Source organism: Muscardinus avellanarius (genome assembly GCF_963383645.1).
Source record: "Muscardinus avellanarius genome assembly, chromosome: 6".
Taxonomy (NCBI): domain Eukaryota; kingdom Metazoa; phylum Chordata; class Mammalia; order Rodentia; family Gliridae; genus Muscardinus; species Muscardinus avellanarius.
The window spans coordinates 39,813,812-39,841,663 of NC_137791.1; the positions used below are offsets into that span (position 1 = coordinate 39,813,812).

General features: G+C 41.1%; 1 protein-coding gene across 1 annotated transcript in view; it reads left to right on the top strand.

Annotated features, from left to right (window-relative positions):
• ZGRF1 (zinc finger GRF-type containing 1) overlaps window positions 1-27,852 on the top strand; it is a gene marked incomplete at both ends in the record, with an annotated part of 85,887 nt that overhangs the window by 44,499 nt on the left and 13,536 nt on the right. The window contains 9 exons of the mRNA XM_080697167.1: window positions 139-335; window positions 2,515-2,654; window positions 8,158-8,301; window positions 10,169-10,283; window positions 11,922-12,187; window positions 15,804-15,963; window positions 19,861-19,938; window positions 20,200-20,347; window positions 23,184-23,311. Coding sequence (XP_080553293.1) covers window positions 139-335; window positions 2,515-2,654; window positions 8,158-8,301; window positions 10,169-10,283; window positions 11,922-12,187; window positions 15,804-15,963; window positions 19,861-19,938; window positions 20,200-20,347; window positions 23,184-23,311 — 1,376 coding nt within the window. The remainder of the gene's footprint in view (window positions 1-138; window positions 336-2,514; window positions 2,655-8,157; window positions 8,302-10,168; window positions 10,284-11,921; window positions 12,188-15,803; window positions 15,964-19,860; window positions 19,939-20,199; window positions 20,348-23,183; window positions 23,312-27,852) is intronic.

The following is a 27,852-nucleotide window of genomic DNA, read 5'->3' on the forward strand; positions in this document are numbered from 1 at the left end:
GTATACATATATATATTTTTATGTGTGTGTATGCATGGTGCTAGAGAGTGAACCCATGGTCTCATACATGCTAGGCAAGCACTCTACCACTGAGCTATACTCTCAGCCCTAAAATTTAATTTTCCTCCCACCATCCAGGGTCGTCTCTTTTATGCATGCGATAGACCCAAAGCTGATCAATGTAAATTTTTCAAGTGGCTTGAGGAAGTGACTCCAGGATGGTTATCACAGGAAGAGCCTCGACCCAACATGGTTTTAAGTGATATTAAGAGTATTGGTTTATATCTAAGAAGTCAAAAGATACCACTCTATGAGGAATGCCAGCTTTTGCTGAGGTATGTTTTATGCTATCAAGTAATTTTCTGTAATTATATTTGAAAATAGCAGCTTCCTCAGAATTATCAACCATTTTGAAAGAGATTTAGAGCCAATGTGGTGGCATACACCTGTAATCCCAGTTCTTGGGAGGCTGAGACAGGAGGCTCAGGTTCAAGGACAGCCCCAGCAATTTAGCAAGACCTTCAGCAACTTGACAAGACCCTATTTCAAAAGAAAAGAAAAAAAGCCAGTTGTAGTGGCACATGCCTCTAATCCTAGTACTTGGGAGGCTGAGACAGGAAGATTATAGGTTTGAGGTCAGCTCAGCACCGGAGTGAGGCCCTCAGCAATTTAGAGAGGCCCTGATTCAAAATAAAATAGAGCTAGGGGTGGTTTTCAGAGGTAGAATTTCCCTGGGTTCAATCCCCAGTACCAAAAAAAATTGTGATAGGAAAATTATCTAACATAGTTTCTTAGTTTCTGTACTTTGCTTAGAAGATAACAGAATGCTATTTTTTTTTTACAGTTTTCTGAGCTTTTAAACATAGTTATAACTAACACATTTAAGAAATTAAACTAAATGTTTTATTAGTCCTAACGCTAACTGTAATCTTAATTCTAACCTATGTGAAACTCTTACACTACACTGAAATTGAACATAATTGCACATATATATGGTATGTAAAACACTTTTCCGAGCTTTTAAACATAGCTGTAACTAACGCATTTAAGAATCTAAACTAAATGTTATATTAGTCCTAACACTAACTGTGATCCTAATTCTAAACGTATGTGAAACTCTTACAATACACTGAGATTGAACATAATTGCACATATCTATGATATGTATAACACTTTTCCGAGCTTTTAAACATATCTGTAACTAACGCATTTAAAAGATTGAACTAAATGTTATATTAGTCCTAACACTAACTGTAATCCTAATTCTAAACATGTGTGAGACTCTTACAATACACTGAGATTGAACATAATTGCACATATATATGGTATGTAAAACACTTTTCTGAGCTTTTAAATTAGCTGTAACTAACGCATTTAAGAAATTAAACTAAATGTTATATTAGTCCTAATGCTAACTGTAATCCTAATTCTAAACATGTGTGAGACTCTTACAATACACTGAAATTGAACATAATTGCACATATATATGGTATGTAAAACACTTTTCTGAGCTTTTAAACATAGTTGTAACTAACGCATTTAAGAAATTGAACTAAATGTTATATTAGTCCTAATGCTAACTGTAATCCTAATTCTAAACCCATGTGAAACTCTTACAATACCCTGAAATTGAACATAATTGCACATATATATGACATGTAAAACAGTTGTCCGACGTTTTAAACATAGCTGTAACTAACAAATATAAAAAATTAAACTATGCCTTTTGATTGGTGAGTTAAGTCCTTTGACGTTAAGAGATATTATTGAAATATGAGTTTTGTTTTCTGCCATTTTGTGTTCTGTCTACTCTTGGGTGGTTTGGTCTTTCTTCTTTACTTAAATGCCCCACTTATGAACTTCCTCTCTTCTCTGGTTCTGAAGTCTGCTTCTTTTTTCTTCTTTATGGTTTATTTCTTTAAGAATTTTCTCTAGTGTTGGCTTTGAATTCATGATTTTTTTAAGATAACAGAATGCTATTTTTAAGAAACATACCTTTAATAAAATGAGATTTCTCAAAAAGTAAATATAATGACCATTTGTATGACCTTTTTTTTTTTTTTTGGTCTTACTAGGTAGTGAACCCAGGGCCATTCTACACTCCCAGCCCTACCTATTATCCCTATTTATGTATGTATGTATGTATGTATGTATGTATGTATGTATGTATGATGGTGCTAGGGATGGAACCCAGGGGCAGTCTACCTCCGAGCTACATCCCTAGGCCTATTTTTTTATTCTATATTTTGAAACAGGACTTCACTGAGTTACGGAGGGCTTCACTAAATAGCTGAGGCTGGGATTACAGGTGTGCGCCACCACATCTGTCTTATATTTTATTTTTTATATTGAAACAGAGTCTCACTAAGTTGCTGAGGGTCTTGTTAAATTGCCAAGGTTGGTCTGAAACCTGCCGTCCTGTCTCAGCCTCCTAAGTACTGGGATCACAGACGTGTACCACAATGCCTGTCTAAAAATTCTGAATATTTAAATGTGTTGTTTTTCTTCTTTTAGAAAAGGATTTGAGTTTCAGAGAAAACAACATGGCAAACTTAAGAAGTTTACCACTATAAATCCTGAATTTTATAGTGAACAGAAAAGCAAACTTTATCTTAAACTGAGTCGGAAGGAAAGTTCTTCTATTTATAACAAAGGTAAATTAACATGATCATGATGGTAATTCAGTTTCAGAGTCTTGAATATCTCTGTATAGCTCTGTAAATTCTTTTTTTCTTCTCCCCTAGTACTGAGGATTTAAACTCAGGGGTGTTTTACCACTGAGCTATACCCCCACCCCTTTTAATTTTTACTTGTTTATTTATTTTTAACTTTTTTTTTTTCTTTTGCGGGTCTGGGGATGGAATCCAGGGGCATTCAACCTCTGAGCTATACCCCCTGCCCTATTTTTTATTCTTATTTTGAAACAGGGTCTCACTAAGTTGCAGAGGGCCTCACTAAGTAGTAGCTGAGGCTATCTGCAGCCTCCCTAATGTTGGGATTACAAGTGTGCGCCACCATGCCCAGCTTATTTTTAAAATTTTTATTGTAGCTGGGGGTTGTGGTGCACGCTTGTAATCCCTGTGCTTGGGAGGCAGAGACCAGAGGATCAAGCAGTTCGAAGCCAGCTGAGTTGGCTTAAGAAGCACTGTTTCCAAAAATAAAAAAGTATAAAATAGGTCTGGGAGTGTAGCCTGGAGGTAGAAGGGCTTCCAGGAACCCCAGGAAAATAAAAAAGTATAAAATAGGTCTGGGAGTGTAGCCTGGAGGTAGAAGGGCTTCCAGGAACCCCAGGAACAAAAAACAAAAAAAAAAATTATTATAGACTCTTCACTACCCTTTTTTGGAGGTAGATACTGCTGTTTGAACCCAGGTATGTTCTACCTCTGAGCTATACCTCCAGTCTTTTTAATTATTATTTATTTAATTTTTTTTTGTGTGTGTTGCATATGCTGGGGATTGAATCCAGAAACATTCTACCTCTGAGTTACTATATTACTACCCCAGCCCTATTTTATTTTTTATTTTGAAACAGGGTCTTACTAAGTTGTGGAAGGCCTAAGTTGCTGAGGTTGGCTGCAAATCTGTGATCCTCCTGTCTCAGCCTTCCAAGTATGACAAGTGTGCGCCACCATGTGTGGCTTCTTTATCTTGGAACAAGGTCTTGCTAAATTGATGAGGCTGGCCTCTAACCTCTTGTCAGTCTCCCAATGTTCTGGGATTACAGGTGTGCATCACCACACCCCTTTTAAATTTTTATCATTTTTATTATTTTTTAATTTTTTATTGGTGCATTTTAGTCATATATCTTAATGGAGTACAAGATGGTAGAGGCATACATGCACACATCACTCATTTAGCCCTTCCTCAGTCTCCACCCCATTCCCTCCCCCCTCCCTCCTTCTCATGTTTGGTGTAGGGATTGCCTTTGATATGTTTATGAATGTACATCATGTAGGGAATTTCCCTCTTCCCCTTGAGTTAGGTCACCTTATTTGCTCATTTATAGTATCTCTTTCTTCGTCTAGAGTTCCTCCTATGAGTTCCACAAATTAGGGGGAGCATGTGATTTCTTACTTTTGGTGACTGACTAATCTCACTTAGCATAATGTTCCCCAGTTCCATCCATTTCCCTGTAAATGACATAATTTTGTTCATTTTTATGGCCGAGTAAAATTGTGTACATATCCCACAGTTTTGTAATCCATTCATCTGTTGATGGACATCTTGGCTCATTCCTTATTTTGGCAACCACACCCCTTTTCAATATAGTCTTTTAAATCACTTATTTATTCCTTAAATGCATCCATTTTGCCATTTTCCAGTTGTGATGTTGTTGTTGTTGTTGTTGTTATTATTACTATTATTATTATTATTATTATTATTATTATTATTTTTGTTTGGGTCTGGGGATGGGACCCAGAGGCATTTGACCTCCGAGCTATACCCCCTGCCCTATTTTTTAAAAAAAATTCTTTATTTTGAAACCGGGTCTCACTGACTTGCAAAGGGCCTCACTAAGTAGCTGAGGCTGTCCGCGAACTGCGATCCTCCGGTCTCAGCCTCCCAAATGCTGGGATTACAAGCATGCGCCACCACGCCCGGCTATCAGTTGTGATGTTATTTCAACTGCATGTATTCCCAGCATAATATTTTTGCTAACTTTTTCATTATTTTTTATTATGTTACATTATTTTCTTATTATTTAACATTGGTACTGGTTTCCCTTTTCATCTATTTACAGGGCCTTATTTAGATTTTTGTCCATTTGTTCTGGTGTTTCTTTTCTCTAAGAATCTGTAATCCAATATGTTTTTCCTTTGGAATATATGTATTCCCCAAATGTCTTTTTTTTTTTTTTTTTTTTTTTGGTAGTACTGAGGTTCCTGGAAACCCTTTACCTCCGGGTTGCACTTTCAGACCTATTTTTATATTTTTTTTTAAATTTGGAAACAGGGTCTCTTAAGCCAGCGAAATGGCTTCGAACCTGTGCAATCCTCCTGTCTCTGCCTCCCAAGCGCGGGGATTACAAGCGTGTGCCACCAAGCCTGGTCCCAAATGTCTTAACCATTTTGCCTGTGAACTAACTTTTCCCTGGTGGTATCAGCTTTTTTTTCTGGAAATGCCTATGAGGAAAAACTCACCCAAATCTGGTCAGCTTCAGTGAGCTGAGGGAGTTGGGAGTATAGTTGAGTTGGCGATCCTCAGGGACCAGAAAATGTGTCACACACAAATCAACCCCGAAAGTCAAGCCTGAAACTGTTAGTTCAAGGGAAAAAAGCAACTAAGAGGAATCACTTCTTAGACTGCAAAATTCTTTAGCCTTGAGAGTTTGCAGAGCTTGAGATAGGGGGAAGACTAGCTATGATCACTTAGTTACTACCTGTTTTTCTCAACTCCATATAACCCAAGGGCTTCTTTTACTGCCCTGTTTTTTTCCCCCAGAGTATACTAGCCAACTGTCCATCACTATAATGAAATACCTGAGGCATTAATTTATTAAGAGAAACAGTCTGTCTAATGGTTTTAGAGGTTCCAGTCTTTGAGCCTCTGACAAAGCAGGTGCACCCAGTAGACAAACTGCTCACCTCCTGAGCCAAGAAACAGAAAGCACACGTGGGCCATGTTCCCAAAGTCCCCTTTAGGGCCACACCCCTGTGATCTAAGAATATTCTAACAGGTCCCCCTCTCAAAGGTCCCACCACCTCCCCATAGCACCACCTTGGGGACCAGGCCTTAACATGGGCCTTTGAGGGACACTCAATGTCCAAATTACAGCATGGAGGATTTCTAGACCAGAAATGTGAATTGCCTTATGTGTGGGGTGGGAAGGTTAGGAACCATTTGTCTCAGTGCATTTGGGGCTGTGAAAAGAGGCCAGATGGGAAATAAGAACAGGATCCCAGGATGGGGATGTAGCTCAGTAATAGGGTGCTTGCCTAATATTTGCAAGGTTCTGGAACACACACACACACACACACACACACACACACACACACACACACAGAGTCTGTGGGATCCTCCTGTCTCAGCCTCCCAAGCACGGGGATTACAAGTGTGTGCCAGCATGCCTGGCTCATGTGGTAGTTTATTTTTTTCTTCTCAGTAATTTTGAAACTAGTTTGGGCATTTAAGACCTTAGACGCTGTTTAATTTAGAGTCCCTCTTTCAAGACTTCCATACCTTTCTCATTGTTTTAACCTGTGTTCTTACCTGGGCCTACTTCAGATTTCACTTGATTCTCCTACTAACTGCTACATAGTTGCAAGATGGGAGAATGTACAGTTTTCTTGAAAGAGGACTTGTGAGTAGAAATAAGATGGTATATTGCTATTTTGTAGTAATTTCTGAGCCTACTGGAACTGCTAATAACTGGCAGCTCTTTGGCACTATTCCATTTGTTCCATTGTTCCAGTAACCAGCAAAACCCTGGCAGTTGGTTTGGCAGCCTGAACTGAGTGTAGTACTTTTTTTTAGTTATAGTAAAAAACAGACATAGATAGTTTCTATGGTCTGAATGTATATCTCCAACAAATTAATATATTGAAACTTAATGTCTATGATGGCATATGTTGAACATCTCTAATCTCAAAATCAGAAATTCAAAATTGTCCAAAGCCGGGCATAATGGCACATGCTTATAATCCCAGTACTTGAGAGTTTGAGACAGAAGGATCATAGGTTCGAAGCCAGCCTCAGCAGCTTAGCAAAGCTCTCCACAAATTAGTGAGACCCTGTTTCCAAATAAGAAATAAAATTGGGCTGGGCGTATAACTTGAAGGTAGAATGCTTCTGGGTTCAATCCCCTGTACAAAAAAGAAAAAAAAAATGTCCAAAACATTTTGAGCACTGATGTAGTACTACAAGTAGAAAATTACATACCATGAATCTTTGTTATGGTGTGGAATGCACAGAATTATTAAAGCTATTGTATAAAATAACCTCAGTCTATGTGCATGAGGTGTGTATGATATATAAATGAATTTTGTGCTTAGACTTAGGGACCATCCATAAGATATCTCATTAAGCTTGGTGTAGTGGCCACGGTTGTAATCCCAGCATTTGGGAGGCTGAGACCTGAGAATCACAGTTTGCAATGGCCTCAGCTACTTAGTGAGGCCCTCCGCAATTTAGTGAGACCCAGTTTTAAAATAAAAAATAAAAAATAGGGCAAGTGGTGTAGCTTGGAGGTCGAATGCCCCTGGGTTCCATCTCCAGACCTGAAAAAAAAAAAAAGATATTTTATTGATCTTATGCAAATATTTCACAATCTGAAGAAAAAAAAACTAAATCTGAAACACTTCTAGTCTCAAGCATTTTGTGTAAGGGATACTCAACCTATATTAAGAAAGCAGGGCCAGCTGGGTACTGTGGCACATCCCTGTAATCCCAGGATGGAAACTGAGGCAGGAGGATCACAGGTTTGAAATCAGTGCATGATAACTTAGTGAGACCCTCTTTCAAAACCAAAAGTAAGCCGGGAGTGATGGTGCATGCTTGTAATCCCAGCATTTGGGAGGCTGACTGGATGATCACAGTTTGTGGCCAGTCTCAGTGAGACCCTGTTTCAAAATAAAGAAGAAAAAATAGGGCTGGGAGTGTAACTTGGAGGTAGAATGCCCCTGGGTTCCATCCCAGTACTGAAAAAAAAGGGGGGAGGGAGGTGAGGCTAGGTGCATAGTTTAGTGGTAGATGCCCCTATGTTCAATCCCCAATATCACACACACAAAGAAAGAAAGAGAGAAAGAAAGAAAAAGAAATAAAGAAAAAAGACCATGTTGTGGCTGTCAGCATAACTCAGTAGTAGAGCATATGCTTAACATGTGCCAGGACCTAGGTTGATCTTTAGCACCCTCATACATACCATGCTACACACTCTTAACTTTATAATTTTTTTTTTTGGTACTGGGATTGAACCCAGGGGCATTCTACCTCCAAGCTACACCCCCAGCCCTATTTTTTAGTCTTTATTTTGAAACAAAGTCTCAAATGTTGCTGGCAGCCTCACTAAGTTGCTGAGGCTGGCCACAAACCTGCGATCCTCCTGTCTCAGCCTCCCAAGTACTGGGATTATAAGTGTGCACCACCATGCTGGGCTTTATACATTTTATTTGTTACTCATACCTCAGTAAAGCCAGGGAAAAATGTTTGTCTTTTTAGATGATCTTTGGGTGATTTCAAAAACCCTAGACTTTGAACTGGATACTTTTATTGCATGTAGTGCTTTCTTTGGACCATCAGCCGTCAACGAGGTGGAGCTACTGCCTTTGAAAGGCTATTTCCCTTCTAACTGGCCCACTAACAGTAAGTATCACCATATCCATCTTAACGTACACTTAAAAAGAATGACAGACATGGTGCACTGAACAAGAATGCTAACTATGTGTGAGATTGTTTGATTGGAGCTAACAAAAACACTCACCTCTGGTTTCTCCTAATGTATGCAATGTGTTCCTTAAAATATGCATGCAAGTTAAATATATAAATATTTCTCCAGTTCAAGCCCCATAGGACTAAAATATAAAAAAATCTTAAATCATCACTAAGAATTTGGTTAGAGTTGAATTTTACACAGTATATGCTTGTTTTCTGTTTTTATTTTTTAAATTTTCTTTTGTGTGTGTGTGGTACTGGGGATTGAACCCAGGGGCATTTTATTTTTTAATTTTGAAACAGGGTCTCAGTAAGTTGTAAAGGGCCTCACAAGTTGACGAGGCAGGCTAATCCTCCTTTCTCAGCCTCCCAAATAACAGGGAGTACAAGCATGCACCACCACACTGGGTTTTTGAGAAAAAAATTTTTTTTTCAGTACTGGGGATGGAACCCAGGGGCATTCTACCTCCAAGTTACACCCCCAGTCCTATTATTTATACTTTATTTTGAAACAGGGTCTCACTGAGTTGTAAAGGGTCTCACTAAATAGCTGAAACTGGCCATGAATCGGGATCTCCCGTCTCAGCCTCCCAAATGCTGGGATTACAAGTGTGCGCCACTATGCCTGACTACTTCTAGTGTTTTATATAGGCTTTTAGTGCTTTTTATTGGTGGAGCACTGGGAATTGAACCCAGAGACTTTGAGTACACCCCCAGAGCCCCTTTCTAATTTTTTTGTAAATTTTTTGTGGTACTGGGGATGGAACCCAGAGGTATTCTACCTTTGAGTTACACCCCCAGCCCTATTTTTTTTTTTTTCCAGTACTGGGAATGAAACTCAGGGGCATTCTACAAATGTGCACCACTGTGCCTGGCTTTTTAAATGTATTTTTGAAATAGGGCCTCAATAAGTTGCTGAGACTAGCCTCAAACCTGTGATCCTCCTGTTTCAGCCTCTCAAGGACTGGGATTACAGGTGAGAGCCACCATGCCCAACTTCTTTTATCTTTTGATGTTTTGTTTTGTTTTTTAACCTGATAAACCTAGTCAACCAGCTTGAGTTTAATAAAAACCTAATTAAGTAAGCCGGGGGTGGTGGCGCACGCTTGTAATCCCCACGCTTGGGAGGCGGAGACAGGAGGATTGCGCAGGTTCGAAGTTAGCCATGCTGGCTTAGGAGACCCTGTTTCCAAATAAAAAAAATATATATTTTTAAAAAATGGGTCTGGGAGTGTAGCCCGGAAGTAGAAGGATTTCCAGGAACCCCAGTTCCACACACACACACACAAAAAACTTAATTAAGTAAACATTTCTCAGTTTTTTTTAATGGATATTTTCAATTTGTCACAATTTTTTCTTACCATTATCAGCACGCTAATTTTGTATTCTATGTATATATTTCACTTTTATATGTTTTAATAAATCAATTGAGGAAAAAATGTAAGGAAATATTAAAAATTACACAAACTTTAAAGTATAGCTGTAGCACAAATGGAATGCTCAAAAGATATTACTGTCAAGCCACAATGCACTAATGCAAAGCAAGTATTCTTACCATTTACTGATATACAGAACGTGACTTAAGTTATACCACTTACGGATACACATCTACAGCATGAAGGAGACAGCATGGTAATATAATGGGTAAAAATTCAGGGACCTGTACATTATTTACAGGTTTGTTAAAGGTCATATGACTAATTCAGAAGCTGAACTTTGAGTTAAAGACATGAAATGCAGTTTTTTAAAGGGCCATTTTATTTTCATCAAATGTTCATTTTCTGTGCCTTCTCTATAGTCATGGTCCATGCGTTGTTGGTCTGTAATGCCAGCACAGAGCTGACTACTTTGAGAAACATTCGGGACTACTTTAATCCTGCTACTCTTCCTATAATGCCCTACCTGTTAACAATGTAAGTCATTTATCTTTGGGTACTAAAAAATGGTAAGTGACGTGAATGTGAAAACACAGTTAAAGCAAACTGTATACATTTTACTAATAAAATTTGTCTTTGTTTTTTTTTTGGTGGTACTGGGGATTGAACCCAGGGTCATTCTACCTCCAAGCTACACCCCCAGGCTTGGTTTTTTTTTTTTTTTTCAGGCCTGTTTTATTTTTATTCGTAAACAGGATTTTGCTAGGTTTCTCAGTCTCACTACTTGCTGAAGCTGTTCTTGAACCTGCAATCCTCCTGTCTCAGCCTCCCAGGTACGAGGATAGCAGGAGCATCCACCACATACTTTGTCTTTTAGAGTATGAGATCTGTCTGTTCGTAGTTAAACACTGAAAGAAAAAGGAAGCCTGAGGCTATAGCTCAGTGTTAGAACATTTGACTAGCACACTTGAGGTCCTGGATTCAATCCCTAGTACCGCCAAATAAATAAGTAAAAATTATAGGAATTATGCATTATTTACCATATACATCTACCCATTTATTTATTTATGGTGATTTGGGCTAACAAGCAAGTACTGTACATTTTTTCTCTTTATCAAGGGATGTGTGTGTGTGTGTGTGTGTGTGTGTCTGTGTGTGTGTGTCTGTTAGTGGGACTGAACCCAGGGGCATTCTACCTCTGAACTACACCCCCAGCCCTATTTTTTATTCTTTATTTTGAAACAGGGTCTCACTGAATTGTGGAGGGGCCTCACTAAGTTGCTGAGGCTGGTCTCAAAACTGCAGTCCTCCTGTCTCAGCCTCTCAGTACTAGAATTACAGGTGTGTGCCACCGCACTTGCCTCTGCTTCACACTTTTAGTTTTTCAAACACCAAGGCCCTTTAGAAAAAGTGGGAAATGATATTATGTCAAATGCATTAAAATAGTAGAAAAAGCCTATTTTATTTGTATTATTAGCCATTTTGTCTTTTATTTTTTCACCATGATGAAATTCTAGATAAAAAAATGCTGATTATATCCTGATTATTCTATATGTTATTTATCCAATTTGAAATGAGTTTGCCCTTTATAAAAGGGCAAATAGAAATAAAAGACATTTATGTACTACAGTTTTACATGAAATAGAGACTGTTAATTATCTAAGTCAGTCTACCACTTATTAGTACAGTATTTGGGGAAACATTTTATTTTTAATTTTTTTATTGTACTGGAGATTGAACCAAGGACATTCTACCTCTGAGCTACATTCCCAGCCCTATTTTATTTTTATTTTGAAATGGGATCTCACTAGGTTGATAAGAGTCTCACTACTTGCTGAGGCTGTCCTGGAACCTGCAATCCTCCTGTCTCAGCCTCCCAAGTACTGGGATTACAGGTATGAACCACCACACCCAGTTTGGGAAACATTTTAATATTTATATGTCTCTTTTGGGGATAATTAACTACTTCTGTTGTGAAGATTATGTAAAGAAATAATGTAAAATACTTCGACTCATGCCAACATGCTTAATACTCACAGAGGGCATAGACTCTTAAATGCTCTTCCAAATTCCCCCCCAAAATGTTCTCTGTGATGATTATAAAGTGAAGGTTATCAATAAATCTACTCACCTATCTCAAAAGTCTATTTTTTTAATTTGTTGCCTTTTTACTAGGTCTTCATCAACTACAGTTGACTACAATTACAAGAAAGAATATAAGAGAAAATTTATCCCACCAGCCTTTGCAAATATCACCACAAAATCTGAACTAGTCAGCCGAGGAGCAACATTGCAGTTAGCTAGTGAGTTAATTCAGATGCACAAATTAAATGAGGACCAAGCGACAGCTCTAATTCAAATAGCTGAAATGATGGCACCCCATGAAACTGTCGATGCAAAGGAGCCACGTACTCATAGCCTCCCGATCACAGTCATACACGGTAAGAAGCATGGAAGAACAGTCCTGGTGAATATAATTTTGTGTTGACTATTTACTTTACTGGTGCATGGTAGTCATACATCTTAATGGGGTACTAGATGGCAGAGGCTTACAGGCACACATCACTCCCATGCCCTCCCCTCTCTCTCTCCTTCTCATGTTTGGCTTATTGGTTGACTGTGATATATTTGTGAATGTACATCATGTACATTAGGGAACTGCCCTCTTTTCCCCTCCCATTGTGTAAGCTTTTATACGATAGTCTCTCTCACTTTTCTAGTCAAACAAATTTCCAGAGTAACTCTAGGTAAACGTTTTCCTAACTTGAACCCAGAACCTCCTTTTGTGAACTATCAGATGAGAGTAGACCTAACCTCCCTTAAAAGGAGAATTGGTTGCATAACTGATGAATGAGTAGCTGCATTGTTAAAGTATCCAGATTTGATGTCTACATGCTGCTGTTAGAGTAGACTTCAACTCTGCTCAGCAACGCCTTTTATTCCTGTCAGCTCCTTCTTCCATCCTTCATAGCATCTAGTTCAGACCTTCATCCCTCTTCCTTCCTTCCTTCCTTTCTTTCTTTCTTTCTTTCTTTCTTTCTTTCTTTCTTTCTTTCTTTCTTTCTTTCTTTCTTTCTTTCTTTCTTCTTGTGGTACTAAGGGTGGAACCCCGGGGCTTTTCTATGTCCGAACTATACTCCCAGACCTATTTTATACTTTATTTGGAAATAAGGTCTCACTAAGTTGCTGAGAGCCTCACCAAGTTGCTGAGAGCCTCACTAAGTAGCTGAGGCTGGCTTTGAACCTGTGCGATCCTCTTGTCTCAGACTCCTAAGCACTGGGATTACAAGCATGCGCCACCATGCTTGGCTTCAGACCTTCATCATTTTCTTATCCCCATCCTTGTCCCTGCCCCACCCTCTCTGAAATAGAACTTGCCTTTTTTTTTTTTTTGGTACTGGAGATGAAACTCAAGGGCATTCTACCACCGAGCTATACCCCAGCCCTATTTTTTATTCTTTATTTTGAAACAGGGTCTCACTGATTTGCAAAGGGCCTCACTAAGTAGTAGCAGAGGCTGTCTGCAAACTGTGATCCTCCTGTCTCACCCTTCCAAATGCTGGAATTACAAGCATGCACCTCCACGCCTTGCAAAACTTTTCTTTTAAATAAGTTAATTGACAGAGCTTCTTTTAATGTTCTAAATTCTTCCAATTTACTTAAGTTTAACTTTCAGGGCCCTGTCTCAGTGAAGCTTTATTTCCTTCTATTTAGAGCTAATGCCTTTCTATGGATTCTGTCTCCTCTGTAGCTTATTCTTCTTACAGATCTACACACCTCAGGTGATGTTACTTTTTCTCTTATTTTGAGGTGTTATATCACATCCACCCTCTTGACCAGGCTAGACATCTAGGAGTCACCTTGATTATTCTTTCTCTCTAGATTGATTAACTCTTAGTCTTTCTACTTTCTTACTGTTGATCTTCACCCATCAGATTAGTCACTGAAATGTGTCCCTTCCAACTTCTGCCCACCTTTTATAATGGTTCTCTCCTTTCAATTCACTTGAATCCACACAACCCAGTTCATCACCAGATCTTTATGTGACATCCTGGGGGAGAGGGTAGGTTTCTGAGCTAGAGTCCTGCCTTTATATTGTGGCTTTGTTGTTGATTAGCTATATAATCTTGGTCAACTTACTTATCTCTTAACTTTAATTTCCTGCGTGGAAGCCAGGCATGGTGGTGTATGCCTATAATCCCAGCCTTTGGGAGGCTGAGACAAGAGGATCGCTGGGTTCCAGTACAGCCTAAGCAGGGAATGAGACTTTCATCAACCTAACAAGACCCTGTTTCAAAATAAGAAATAATTTTGGGCTGGCAGGTATAGCTCGAAGGTAGAATGCCTTTGGGTTCAATCCCCTGTACCACAAAAAAAGAAAAATTTCTGCTTGCTAAAATAGGAATGATAACAGCATGTACCTCGTAGGATTGGAGGACTAAATGATTTAACATAGGCAAAAATGTTTGGAACAGTGTCTCAAACATGGGAAACACTTGGTAAAATTAGCATTTATTATTTATTGTATTATATAGTTTTCTAATTGATCTACCTTTAATTTTACCTTTTTCCATATTTTGACCCAAGTAGCTGTTTTTGTTGTTGCTCTTTTTTGTTTGTTTTTATTTTTATAGTACTGGAGATGGAGCCCAGGGATGCTCTACCACTGTGCTATATTCCCAGGACTTTTTTATTTTTTGTTTTGAGATAAGAGTCTTGCTAAGTTGCCCAGGCTGGCCTCAAACTTGCAGTCTCCCTGCCTCAGCATCCTGAGTAGCTGGAATTACAGGCGTGCTCACTACTTGCTGAGGCTAACCTGGAACCTGTGATCCTCCTGACTAAGCCTTCCAGGTCCTGGGATTGTAGGCATACGCCACCACGCCCGCCTCTGCTGACCTATCCTCATGTCTTGCCTAGTTGCTGTGGGCCACACAGAAATTCTTGACGTTCTCTCAACAGCTCTGTTTTGTCTCCACCTAGAATGATCTATCTTTAAGAAGTCTGGGTATCTTATTCTGGGAGATTGCATTCTGCTATTTTTTACTTTTATTTTTATTTTACTTATTTTTTGTGGTACTGGCTATTGAACCCAGGGGCATTCTACCTCTGACCTACAGCCCTAGCCCTCGCTCATTTTTTATATCTTGAAACAGAGTCTCACTAAGTTGCAGAGGGTCTTGCGAAGTTGCTGAGGCTGGCCTTGAACCTTTGATCCTCCTATCTCAGCCTCCCAAGTACTGGAATTACAAGTGCATACCACCATACCCAGTTATTTCTTACTTTTAGAAATCATTTCTATTTCCACCAAGGCAGACATAGATGTTCTCTGATCCCATAATAGTGTTATTTACCATATTCTTTTTTCATTATCCCTTTACCTGTCTATCCTGTTGACTGTGATCTAATTAAAGGTAGAAGACTGGTTATTTATCTAGTCATTCCTGTACTTAGTGGGCACCCAACATTTTATTTTTATTTTTCTGTGGTATTGGGAATTGAACCCAGGGGCAGTCTACTTCTGAGCCACACCCCCAGCTCTATTTTTTTTTTTTTTTTTTTGGTGGTATTGGCATAGAACCCAGGGGCATTCTTCCTCTTGAGCTACACCACCCAAAGCCCTATTTTTTATTCTTTATTTTGAAACAGAATCTCAATAAGTTGCAGAGAGCCTCACTAAGTAGCTGCGGCTGGCCACGAACCTGCGATCCTCCTGTCTCAGCCTCCCAAGTACTGGAATTACAAGCACGCACCATCACACCCTGCTTATATATGTATATATATATATTTAGTTAGTTAGTTAGTTTTGAAACAGGGTCTTGCTAGGTAAATGAGAGTCTCACTGCTTGTTGAGGCTGTCTTCAAACCTGTGATCCTCCTATCTCAGCCTCCCAAATCATGGGATTACAAGGATGTGCCACCATGCTTAGCTAATGGTTGTTTTGAATACATTAATTTATTAAATGAAGGAGAATAAGAGTAAGAGACAGGTGGATAAAAGACTTGTACTTTTGGATTTTTTGTAATTTTTTCTATTTTTTTCCTCTTTAAAATATTTAGGTGTTTTTGGAGCAGGCAAGAGTTATTTGCTGGCAGTGGTGATCTTGTTCTTTGTACAGCTATTTGAAAAGAGTGAAACTTTTACAGCTGGAAATGCAAGGCCATGGAAACTTCTGATTTCTTCCTCCACTAACGTAGCTGTTGATAGAGTACTTCTCGGGTGGGTATGACAGTGTTTCTAGTAGCTCACGTTTAGATCACTGTTGTGAATAGCAGTCTGCCATGGTCTCTGTGTGTCCATGCACATTTTTGGTGGATATGTCAAGAATTCAAGGTCATTGTAATAGGCTCACTGATTTATTTAGTTAGTTTTAGTTTTGGGAATTGAACCTAGGGGCATTCTATCTCAGAGCTATACCATGAACCCTGTTTTATTTATCTATTTGTGTGTGTGTGGTACTGGGGATTGAACCCAGGGGCTTCCTACTTCTGACCTACATCCCCAGACCAATTTTATTTTTTATTTTGAAACAGGGTCTCATTAAGTTACTGAGGGCTAGCCTTGAACACACAGACCTCCTGTCTCAGCCTCCAAACTACTGAAATCACAGGTATGCACCACCTCAGTGTTCCTGTTCTACAGCTCAGTCTGCTGCATGTGTAGGTGTTCACTGGGCACTCTGCATCTCCCTGGAGAACTCGGCAGCCAAGGGAATCCATTGCAGATGCCATGCTGCCCATGCTGCTTTGTGTACCCTGAGAAGATTCCTTTACCTCTGACCCAGGAATCTTGTGTCTGTTGCCTTAGAAACTAGGATAAAATCAAATCCCAGAACCAGCAGGTATAGGCCAGTCTCTTATTCATCTGCCTATATGAACTCATAATATATGTAGCTGAGCATGTAGGTTATGTTTTTAATTTTCATAAGAGAGATCTAAAGAAGCCAATGACAATTCATTCTGCAGGAATAAGAATCTTATAATTGCATAATATTTTATTACATAATATTTTACTAATACTTCAGTGTTTAATGATTTCAATATAAATGACAAAGTAGTATTAGAAAGAAACATTATTTATAAGTCTTTACTTTTTCTTTTTTTTATGGCAGTATTGGGGATTGAATCCAGGGGCATTCTACCTCTACGATACACCCCCAGCCCTGTTTTATTTTTTTATTTTTTATTTTGAAACAGGGTTTCACTAAATTGCAGAGGGCCTCACTAAGTAGCTGAGGCTGGCCACAAACCTGTGATCCTCCTGTCTCAGCCTCCCAAATAATGGGATTGCAAGTGTGCGCCACCATGCCCAGCTAAGTCTAGACTTTTTAAAAATTAATTTTTATAATCACATAAATAATGCTATGGTAGAAAATATGCAGATTTTATAGGTATTTTTATTGTATTTTCTGTCGTTTTTTTATACTTACATATTTTGCTTTCAAAATGTGAGATTCAAAAGTGTGTATTGAAGCCGGGCGTGGTGGCGCACGCTTGTAATCCCCGCGCTTGGGAGGCGGAGACAGGAGGATCGCGCAGGTTCGAAGCCAGCCGCGCGCGCTGGCTTAGGAGACCCTGTTTCTAAATAAAAATATAAAATAGGTCTGGGAGTGTAGCCCGGAGGTAGAAGGGCATCCAGGAACCCCAGTACCACTAAAAAAAAAAAAAAAAAAAAACAAAACAAAACAAAAGTGTGTATTGTTCTGTGTCCTGCTTTTTTTTTACTTATAGGTTATTTCCCTATGGCATTAAATCTTAGAAAACTTAATTTTGTATTTTGTAGTACTGGGGATTTAACCCAGGCCTCCCAAGCACTGGGATTAAAGGCCATACCTATGATCCTTCTGTCCCATCCTCCCAAGTACTGGGATTACAGGCATGCATCACCATCCCCAGGTACATATTTTGCAAAGTTGCCCTTTAATTTAAAAAGGTTCTGCCAAACTAGACGTGGTGGTTCATGTCTGTAATCCCAGTACTTGGGTGGCTCAGGCAGGAGGATTGTAGGTTAAAGGACAGCCTCAGTAACTTAGTGAGACCCTCAACAATTTAGTGAGACTCTGTTCAAAGTAAGAATTGGGGTTGGGAAGTATGATGCCCCTGGGTTCAATCTCTAGAAACTGCTGAGAGAGAGAGAGAGAGAGAGAGAGAGAGAGAGAAGAGAGAAGAGAGAAGAGAGAAGAGAGAAGAGAGAGAAAAAGAAGGTTCTGCCATTGTGCAGGTTTATGAGACATTTTTTGATCCCAGATAATGAGGAGTTCCCCGGGAACTAAACAGGAAAGAATTTTAGGCTTCTAGGCCTAAGATGAAAGTTGAATAGTAGGCTGGGTGTGGTGGTGCACGCTTGTAATCCCCGCGCTTGGGAGGCGGAGACAGGAGGATCGTGCAGGTTTAAAGCCAGCCGTGCGTGCTGGCTTAGGAGACCCTGTTTCTAAATAAAAATATAAAATAGGTCTGGGAGTGTAGCCCGGAGGTAGAAGGGCTTCCAGGAACCCCAGTACCACCAAGAAATAAAATAAAATAAAATAAAATAAAATAAAATAAAATAAAATAAAAAAATAAAATAAAGTTGAACAGTTAGAAAACAAAACAAAACAAAAAAATTAAGATGTTAGAATGAACATGGTAGGTAAATATTGAATACTAAAGGTAAAAAGAAACATTTAAAAATATTCTTTAATGCTCAAATCTCTGAAAAGAACCTGGGAAATGTGAGTCTGTAATTAGAATAATTGCCTCAACTTCATATAGGCTGGGCTCATTCATTTCTTCACACTAAAATAGCACTTCTGTTGTGCATTTGAACAGAATATATTCCTTTTGTAATTGGTAGCATAGAACAGAGTTTCTTGAGAAGAAATGAAAGGGCATGGATAAATATGCATACATTTTCCTTTTTGGTAGCAGTATTTTCAGGATACTTTGTCCTTTACTGTTAATAGATTTAACACAAACTTGAATTTTAAAATGTAAACTAGTGTTTCAGACTGAGAATTAGCTATTCTTTAAAATAAGGACTATGAACCATACAAGACTGAAATCTTTCATGTACTGACACTAAATAAATTTCCTCGGAATTACTTAGAAATTGTTTTTGGAGGTCTGCAGTGGCTTTTGTTCTTCAGCTCTTTAAATCCCACTTGAGGTGGTCAGGTGTTCTAGAGGGCCTGGCATCCGCTGAGCTCCGACTCTTCCTCTCAGAGTTAGAGCTGTGAGCATGGGAGAGGGAAAGGAGGTGAGGCGTCTTTTGCACCAAGCACACAGCTAGAGAGAGCGACAGAGGCTATCGTGGCCTCTGCAGACAGGGCTGCCTGGGCTTGAGTCACGGCTGACTCCCTGGCTGGCAGCATTGCCTCAGCAAATGTACTTCACCCCTGAGCTTCAGTTTCTCATCTCTAAATGAGATAGCAGAGCAGTAGTGAGTGTTACATGTGATGATGTCTGTGAAGAAACTCTTCGTACTAAACTCCATGCAAAATATATGCTATCTGTTGTTTTCCATATTATGACGTCTGTCCAGACAATCTTATATGTGATTAATACTAACATTGGTATTTTACGAACATTTAATGAGCCCTCAACAGAAAATAATAAATATATTAAAAATCTCTATAAAATTGGACTGGGAATGTAGCTCAGTGTTACTATGCTTACTGCAAAAGGAAACACAACATTACCAGGAATCTCTATAAATTGTGTTATATGAAAGAAACTTTTGATTACATTTTTATTTGACTTTTGTCCTTTTACATTGAATTATATAACTCTAAAATATACTATTCTATGCCAGGTATGGTGGTACACACTTGTAATCCCAGTGCTTGAGAGGCTGAGACAGGAGGATCGCACAGGTTTGAAGCCAGCCTCAGCTTCTTAGTGAGGCTCTCAGCAATTTAATAAGACCCTGTTTCCAAATAAAGTATAAAATCGGTCTGGGAGTATAGCCCAGAGGTAGAAGAGCCCCTGGGTTCTACCCTCAGTACCACACACACAATATATATATATATATATGTATATATACTATTACATAAAATTAATTTAAATATTATAAGCATTTAAATTTTTGTTTAATATTCTATTTTATAAATAACCAGAATCTATTTTGTTTTCTTTAAAGCCTTCTCAGTCTTGGATTTGAAAAGTTTGTCAGAGTTGGGAGTATTAGGAAGATTGCCAAGCCAATTTTGCCTTATAGGTAAGATTGCTAAATTCCAGGAGCCACAGAATGTTCAGAAACTTATGATAATTTGATATAATTCTCATCTTAAATTTGCTTTTTAAATAAGAGTGGAGAAATTCTTATTTTTTTCTTGGTTAACTTAGAAAATATAATTAGAAAATCGAACTTAGAAAATATAATCTGTAACTTTATATGAAAATGAAATAAATATGAAAAATGAAATGTATGAGAAATGAAATAAAGAAGAATATTCTTTTATTTAATTCTCTTTTCCAGCTTGCATGCTGGTTCAGAGAATGAAAATGAACAATTAAGAGAACTACATGCACTAATGAAAGAAGACCTGACTGCAGTGGAAAGAGTCTATGTGAGAAAAAGTATCGAGCAGCATAAGCTGGGGACCAACAGAGCCCTGCTGAAGCAGGTGAGGGAAATCACTGCAGTTGTTTCTTGATTTACATATACTATTCAGAGTCTCTTTATTTTTGTTAATGGAAGAATATTTTCTTTGACAAAACAAATGAAATCCTTCAGGTTCAACTAGGGGTGTGCTTGTGTGTTCTTGGGTGCAGTCTCCCCAGTGCATGTTTTCTGTTTGCTGCAAAGCATTCCTCAAATTTGTGAGTAGATTTTACTTTCTCATGCCTGACTCGTTCTTTTTCCTCCTTCCTATTTGCATATCTTTTTATGAGCTTGTAGAGGAAAGTGAAGAGCTTGGAATAGATTTCTGGCAAGCTCAATGAAACTAGTTATATTCAAGGAGAAATAAAGAAAAGTTCTGGCCATGGGCAAAATATCAAAGTGAAATTTGTCTTTGATGCTTCTCTAGAAAGCCAAAGTTTTCAGGGTCTGTCTGTATCCAAGAATCCAGAAAGCATAGATATTTGCTTCATGCATTAGGAGCCAAGACCACCACATAGGATGCCAAGCTTTAACAAAGAGCATCATCCTCTTAATCGAGGTCTCATCGAGGGCAGCCTGGGCATCAGCTGGTAGGAGAGAAAGAAAGAAATCAGCAGCTTCCTCCTCGTAAAGGAGAGCATGGGGAAAGAAAGGCAGCAGAGAAAAGACCACATGGACACTGTTCACTCTCTAAGATAGTTGGGGAAACCAACCTGCTTGAGACTTTGTATTGAACAGCTATTGCTGAAATAAGGCTATGTAACAAAATCTGTGTGTGTGTGTGTGTGTGTGTGTGTGTGTGTGTGTGTGTCTGTGTGTGTGTGTGTGTGTGTGTGTGTGTGTGTGTGTTCTACAGGGTATTGAACAGAGGAGTGCTTTACCACTGAGCTACATCTCTAACCCCCTTATCCCTTTATTTTTGTACTGTGGGGGGTGGGTGGGGTTGGTTACTGGAACATTCTACCTCTGAGCTAGGGCCCCCAGCCCTTTTTAAAAAATTTTGAAACAAGATCTGGCTGGGTTGCCAAGAGTATCACTACACTACTGAGGCTGTTCTTGAACCTGCCATCCTCCTTTCTCAGCCACCCAAGTACTGGAATTACAGACATGCATCACCATACCTGGTTTGTACTGGGGATTGAACCTAGGGTCATTCTGCCCCTCTTCCCCAACCCTTTTTATTTTTTATGGTGAAACAGGGTCTCACTAAGTTGCTGAGGATCTTAATGAGTTTCTGAGGCTGGCCTCAGACCTGCATCCTCCTGTTTCAGTTTCCCAAGTACTGGGATTGTAGGCATGCACCACAGTGCCTGGTGAGTGCCTTACATTCTTGCTTGATTCAATGCAGACAGCCTGGTTCTAGAATCTATGCCAGGATTGACCATTTTTACAAAACTGAATGCTTAAATACTATAGAATTTCTGATTTTAAAGTAGCTTTAGAATTTTTTGTTTGTTCATTTGTATTTTGGTACTGGGGATTGGACCCAGAGGCATTCTACCTCCACCCTATACTCCCAGCCCGATTTTATTTCTTATTTGGAAAAAGAGTGTCACTAGGTTTCTGAGACCTTCGTAGGCTGGCAGGCCAATGGCCTCATCCAGTTGAAAAAATATATAGAATTTCTATTGTTTATATTTAGTTATCAAAATTAATATTAACTTTTCAGACTTTTTTTCTTTTTTTGCTGTACTAGGGGTGGAACCTAGGAATAGTCTACCTCTGAGCTATACCCCCAGGCCTAATTTTTGTTCTTTATTTTGAAACGGGTCTCAATGAGTTGCAAAGGGCCTCACTAAGTACCTGAGCCAGGCTGTGAACCCAGAGCCTCCTGTCTCAGCCTCCCAAATGCTGGGATTACAAGTGTGCGCCACCACCCCTGGCTCTTCAGGCTTTCTACCTCAAGAATGAAGACATTCTGCTATACTATTTATGATTTATAATATTTAAATATACTAATGGCATTTGAGACTAGAGTTCTATCCCTTCTCCTGGTGTGCAAGAGTTCCCAGAGAGAATGTGCTGCTCTTGATACACTGGCGGGAAAGTAGGCACCCCATCAGTGCCTGGATCAGATACACACCCAACCCTGGGCCCTGGAAAGTTTGGATGGCCTCTATCCTCATGCCCATTGAGGAGGTGGCATCTGCCATAGTGTGTTGTAAATCCTTTGCTTTTTCTAAAATAAAATAAAAGATTTATAGAACTTCAAAAAATATGTAATAAAAGCTACAATTACTTAGTGCACTTAAAGTTTAAGCAAAGGATATTCATTAGTATATTCGATGTTCTTTGTGTAAAATTTTGGTCTGCATTGACATAATACATGTTGTATTAGTTCAGACTCTTCTAGAAGATAAAACATATGTGTTATAGCAGGATATGGTGGTGCACCCCTGTAATCCTAGTACTTGAGATGCTAAGATATAAGAATCACAAGTTCAAGGCCAGCCTGAGTAACTTAGCAAGACCCTGTCACAAAATAAAAATATAAAAGATTTGAAAATAAAGCTCAGGTAGAGCGCCCCTAGGTTCAATCCCTGGTACAAAAAACCAAAAAACAAGACAGGTATCACTCTTGATAGTTCCTAAATCATTGATATTATAATACCTTCCTTCAGCATATCAATATATACCTTTTATTTGTTCTTATTAATGGGCATGTAGGTTAAGTAGCCTATATTCTGTGATTTCCATTTTGGATGTGGGAATTATGAATAGAGATAATGTGGCCAATTTCTGATTGTCAGGAACTAAATTAGGACTAGCTTGATTTGTGATTTTAGCTTACAAGTTCTTTGGTAAATCCTCTCCTGTTTTAACAGTTGTCAATTAATAGCATTTTTGTTGTAATAAAGGTTCGAGTGGTCGGAGTTACCTGTGCAGCCTGCCCGTTCCCATGCATGAATGACCTTCGGTTCCCTGTGGTCGTGCTGGATGAGTGCAGTCAGATAACTGAGCCAGCCTCTCTCCTTCCCATTGCAAGGTACTTAAAAAATTTATTCCAAGCTGGGCGTGGTGGTGCACATCTGTGATCCCAGTACTTGGGAGTCTGAGATAGGAGGATTGCAGGTTTAAGGACAGCCTCAGCAAATAGTGAGATTTTCATCAACCTACAGAGGCTCTGTTTTAAAAAAAAACAAAAAAAAAAAAACAGGGCTGGAGGTATAGCTCGAAGGCAGAATGCCCGTGGGTCCAATCTCTAGTACCAAAACACACACACACACACACACACACACACACACACCAGTGCATCACAAGAACACTCACATGGCAGAATTATCAGACATTTTCTGAGTCCAGACTTTTACTAAACTTTTTTCAAAATTCCTAACAATTCAAGTACTAAACTGAGTTTTGAAAATTATACAGAAGGAAACTTTTTGAGTAAATGTACCATTTTTTGGTTAGTTTATAGTTTAGATATTTGAATCATATAATCTAAGGCCTCGAGACCTTGTTGCTAGGATTTTGTTGCAGATTTCTCAACTACATTAAAGGTTTCTCTTTAGTCATAATTTGGGAACCTCACTCCACTGAGGATTACCCTTTACACTTCTCTTATTTTGATGTAATTTGAGTGTTTTGGTTCTGAAAATACTTTTGAGATTATGAAAGAATATAAAATATAAAGAAAAACAAGTTGAAAATGAAATATATCTCAGACTTAGAAGACTGAAGTCTAAGCTATTCTAGCTAATGGAAATGTGCTTTTAAAGCATCTTTTAGGGCTGGGGATTGATAAGTAAAATAAAAAATTAAATGCGAGTAAAATAAAAATAAGTGAGTACAGCGGAGTGTGAAAAACATGAGAGAGGTCCGGTACACGTGGCATGTAAAGTTTTAATGGCACGGCTCTCCCGGGGATCAGGGCGAGGCACCGTGGGGCCCGCGCGCCTGTCCGAAGCTAGAGGACGCGGGCTCTCCTTTTAAAGGCATGCATCTCGCGAGATGGGGGTTTACTCGCGGGAATGCCCAATTCTCGCGGGGGTTTCAGCCCCTCCCTTGCCCTGCAGAGGTCATGTGACACAAAGTCACATGAGTGCAGGACCCAACTTAACATTCCGGCCTTTTGATGGTAGGGATAATGGATGACGATTGGACCCTCTAGCTTCTTCCTGCTGTCAAGGGGCGTCGTCAGGGGCCCCAGGCCGGGAGGAGTTGGGAGTCCAGTCCCCCAGAAGGGGGTGCAGGTGGGTGCATAGCTGCAGTGCGAATTGGAGGTTACCCTGGACAGCTTAGTGATGTGCGCTTGAGGAGGCTTGAACAGGCAAGGGCTATTAAAGAAAAAAACAAATCATGAGATTGAGCAGGCAACCAAAAAGGAGACTGGTTTACTCAGTACCTGGAGAGCTACCCTGAGCTGGCAAAGAGGATGGAGGTTGAGGGATCCAGGAGCCATCAGTCTTCAGCCAGGCTGAGTAGGGCCAGCGGCGGGGCCTGGTCTGGAAAGGTGCTCCCCCTGTGTTGAGGCACCTGGGGCTCACCCTTTTCCAAGGGCATTGTTCCAGTGGCCCTCCTGGCCACACGCCGAGCAGTCTGATTGGTAGGCGTGGCTTTGCCCCACTTGAGGCAGGCTCCTGGAGGTAGTTGTCATTGCAGTCCTCCACACCTAGGTGGCGCTCCAGAGGGCTGAGCCGCCACCGCCAGCCAAAGGGCAGCTACCAGGGATCTGCTTTTTGGCAAAGTCAAGAGTGTATGCTCCATCTCCGCCTGTTTCTCTCTGGAATTAAAACTTAGATACTATGTTAAGGTTCTGTCAGCTGTGACGGACCTATACTCACAAAGAGCGCGTCCCGGGGCTGGTGTCTGGCAAGAATGGCAACGCAGACTCCCCACGGGCAGAGGGTGTCGCCCCAGCCCTGGCGTTTCCCGCAGCACCTAGGGCGCGCCCGAGCGGGCCACCCAGCAAAATTGCAGTCTGGCGCAGGCCAAGATGGTGACTGTGACATCACCAGGCAGTGACTACGCGCCATCACAAAATGGCAGCTGGCGGGAAAATAAATGGAAGCTGATGGGGGAGAGCATTTGGAGGGATACCAGACCGCTTATAAAAGTTCCTAACTATTCCTGGACCACCGCAACCTATTTCCCAACTCGTATCAAGGCAGACAGGCTCTCAGGGCATCTGCTAGTATAAAGGTTCGACTCCCCATAATTGGTTCGCGGGCGGAAACGAAGAACAGGAAATGGGCGTCCCCGATTTCCCTGCTCAATCGTTCGGAAACAGAGGTTAAGAGATAGGGAAGAACGTCTTCATTCCTTCTCAAAACCGGAGGATGACCTGGTCATCCGCAGGGTGGTCCCAGTGGACCGGGGGACAATGGGTCACCAAGCGCTTGGATTTTAAGGTCCCAGTGGACCGGAAGACCCAAGTCCGGAACCCGCTAACCAAGGGAAGGAGGCAGTTTACCGGAGTATAGTGATGTCGGCCAGCGCTGGCTGTGACAGAAGCGCTGAGAAGCTGCTGGGGGCGCGGTGGAGCCAGGGCGCGCGGATGCCGGTGGCTGGTGTGGACGGCACTGGCGGCTGGTGCAGGTGGGATCAGTGGGGGTGCGCAGGCGGCATGGCTTGCCGGGCCGGAATGGCCAGGCCCAGGCAGCAGGGGTGGGCAGGCACAGGGTGAAGGGTGCCAGGGCGCGAGTCCGAGTGGAGGAACCAGCTGGAGCACGGGCTGGACTTGGCGGGCTGGGGGCTGTTTAGCAGAGTGGCGGCCACCTAGATGGAGGAGGCAGGCTGCCCCGGCAGGCGGGTCTAAGCAACGCCAGGCGCGGAGAAGACATAGGCGCGCCGTGTGGCGCAGTCCGCGGGCGGCGCGGTCCCATTCCAGCAGCGGGCGGCGTGGGCAGGCGGGAACGGCGGTTTTAGGAGGTCCAAGCGGCAGGCAGGAGCAGAGCAGGTGCCAGCATCACCCAAGGAGCCTGGCTCCGGGCGGGTGGAACTGGCAGCCTGGTGGCCGGCGGAGCCTGCACACCCCGGCAGTGGTGGCTGCGGCCGCAGTGGCAGTGGAAGATTGCCATTGGCGCTCCAGAAGAGAGCACGTGGGCAGGAAAAGATGGCCACTGGCTCTCAGCAGAGCGCAGGGCTGGAATGATGGCCGCAGACTCTCAGCAGAGTGCGGGGCCGAAAAGATGGCCGCAAGTTCTCAGCAGAGCTCGGAGCTGGAAAGATGGCCACCGGCTCTCAGCAGAGCCCGGGGCGGGAAGAAGGCCGCCGGCTCTCCTGGAGAGCGCGGGGCTGGGGAAGAAGGCTTACGGTCCGGGCAGGCACGAGGCGGCAGCGGTGGCAGTGGTGGGAGCAACGCCTGCAAGCGGAGCGCTGGTGTGGGACTTCACAGTCGAGCTGCTGGCGGGTCGGAGAGACCGGGGCTCAAAAAGAGAGTAAAAATAAAAAGAGAAAACAAAAAAAAAAAAAAATGGGGAGGGACCCAAGAGTTCTCCCGGTTCGGCACCAAATGATAAGTAAAATAAAAAATTAAATGCGAGTAAAATAAAAATAAGTGAGTACGGCGGAGTGTGAAAAACACGAGAGAGGTCCGGTACACGTGGCATGTAAAGTTTTAATGGCACGGCTCTCCCGGGGAAAGTTTTAATGGCACGGCTCTCCCGGGGATCAGGGCGAGGCACCGTGGGGCCCGCGCGCCTGTCCGAAGCTAGAGGACGTGGGCTCTCCTTTTAAAGGCATGCATCTCGCGAGATGGGGGTTTACTCGCGGGAATGCCCAATTCTCGCAGGGGTTTCAGCCCCTCCCTTGCCCTGCAGAGGTCATGTGACACAAAGTCACATGAGTGCAGGACCCAACTTAACAGGGATATAGCTCAGTGGTAGAGCACATGTTTAGCAGCCTGTAGCCCTGCATTTGATCTTTAGCACTATTAAAATAAAATAGTATAAAACAAAACATCTCTTGTTGAGGAGAACTATAGGTAGTGAAAGAGTACCACATTAGGACTCAGTGGGCCTTGATCAGTCACCAGTTAATGAGGGAGTAGGGTATCAACTGTCAGTGTTGGCACTTGTTGGGCCATGAACCTTGGGAGGTTCCTGAATCATGGACTTTCAAATTTTAATCTGAGCCCATCCAGGTCAAACCAGGCTGAGCTGGTCACTTTAACCAGGAGCCAGCAGTGCGCAGTGGTGAGGCCTGGGTGGAGAGAGGAGGAGGAGGGCAGCAGAGCCTGCTGTATAGGGAACATATTACATACTTAATGTTTAATCCTTACAGCAGCCATGCAAGATGTTAACTACCTTCAGGTCTCTGATAAGAAACATGGAGAGATTAAATAACTTGTGTCCATAGAATGTAATAGAGTCAAGATTTGGATGTGAGTTTGTCTACAAAATTTAGACTTTTCCCTTTTATATCTTATTTCTTTTAGAAAGATAGCAAGACTCCCAGAGCCTCATTTACTTCACCTTTATTTTTTTATTTTTTGTCGTACTGGGGGTGGAACCCAGGGGCTTTCTACCTCTGGGCTATACTCCCAGACCAATTTTTAAAAAATATATATATTTTATTTGGAAACAG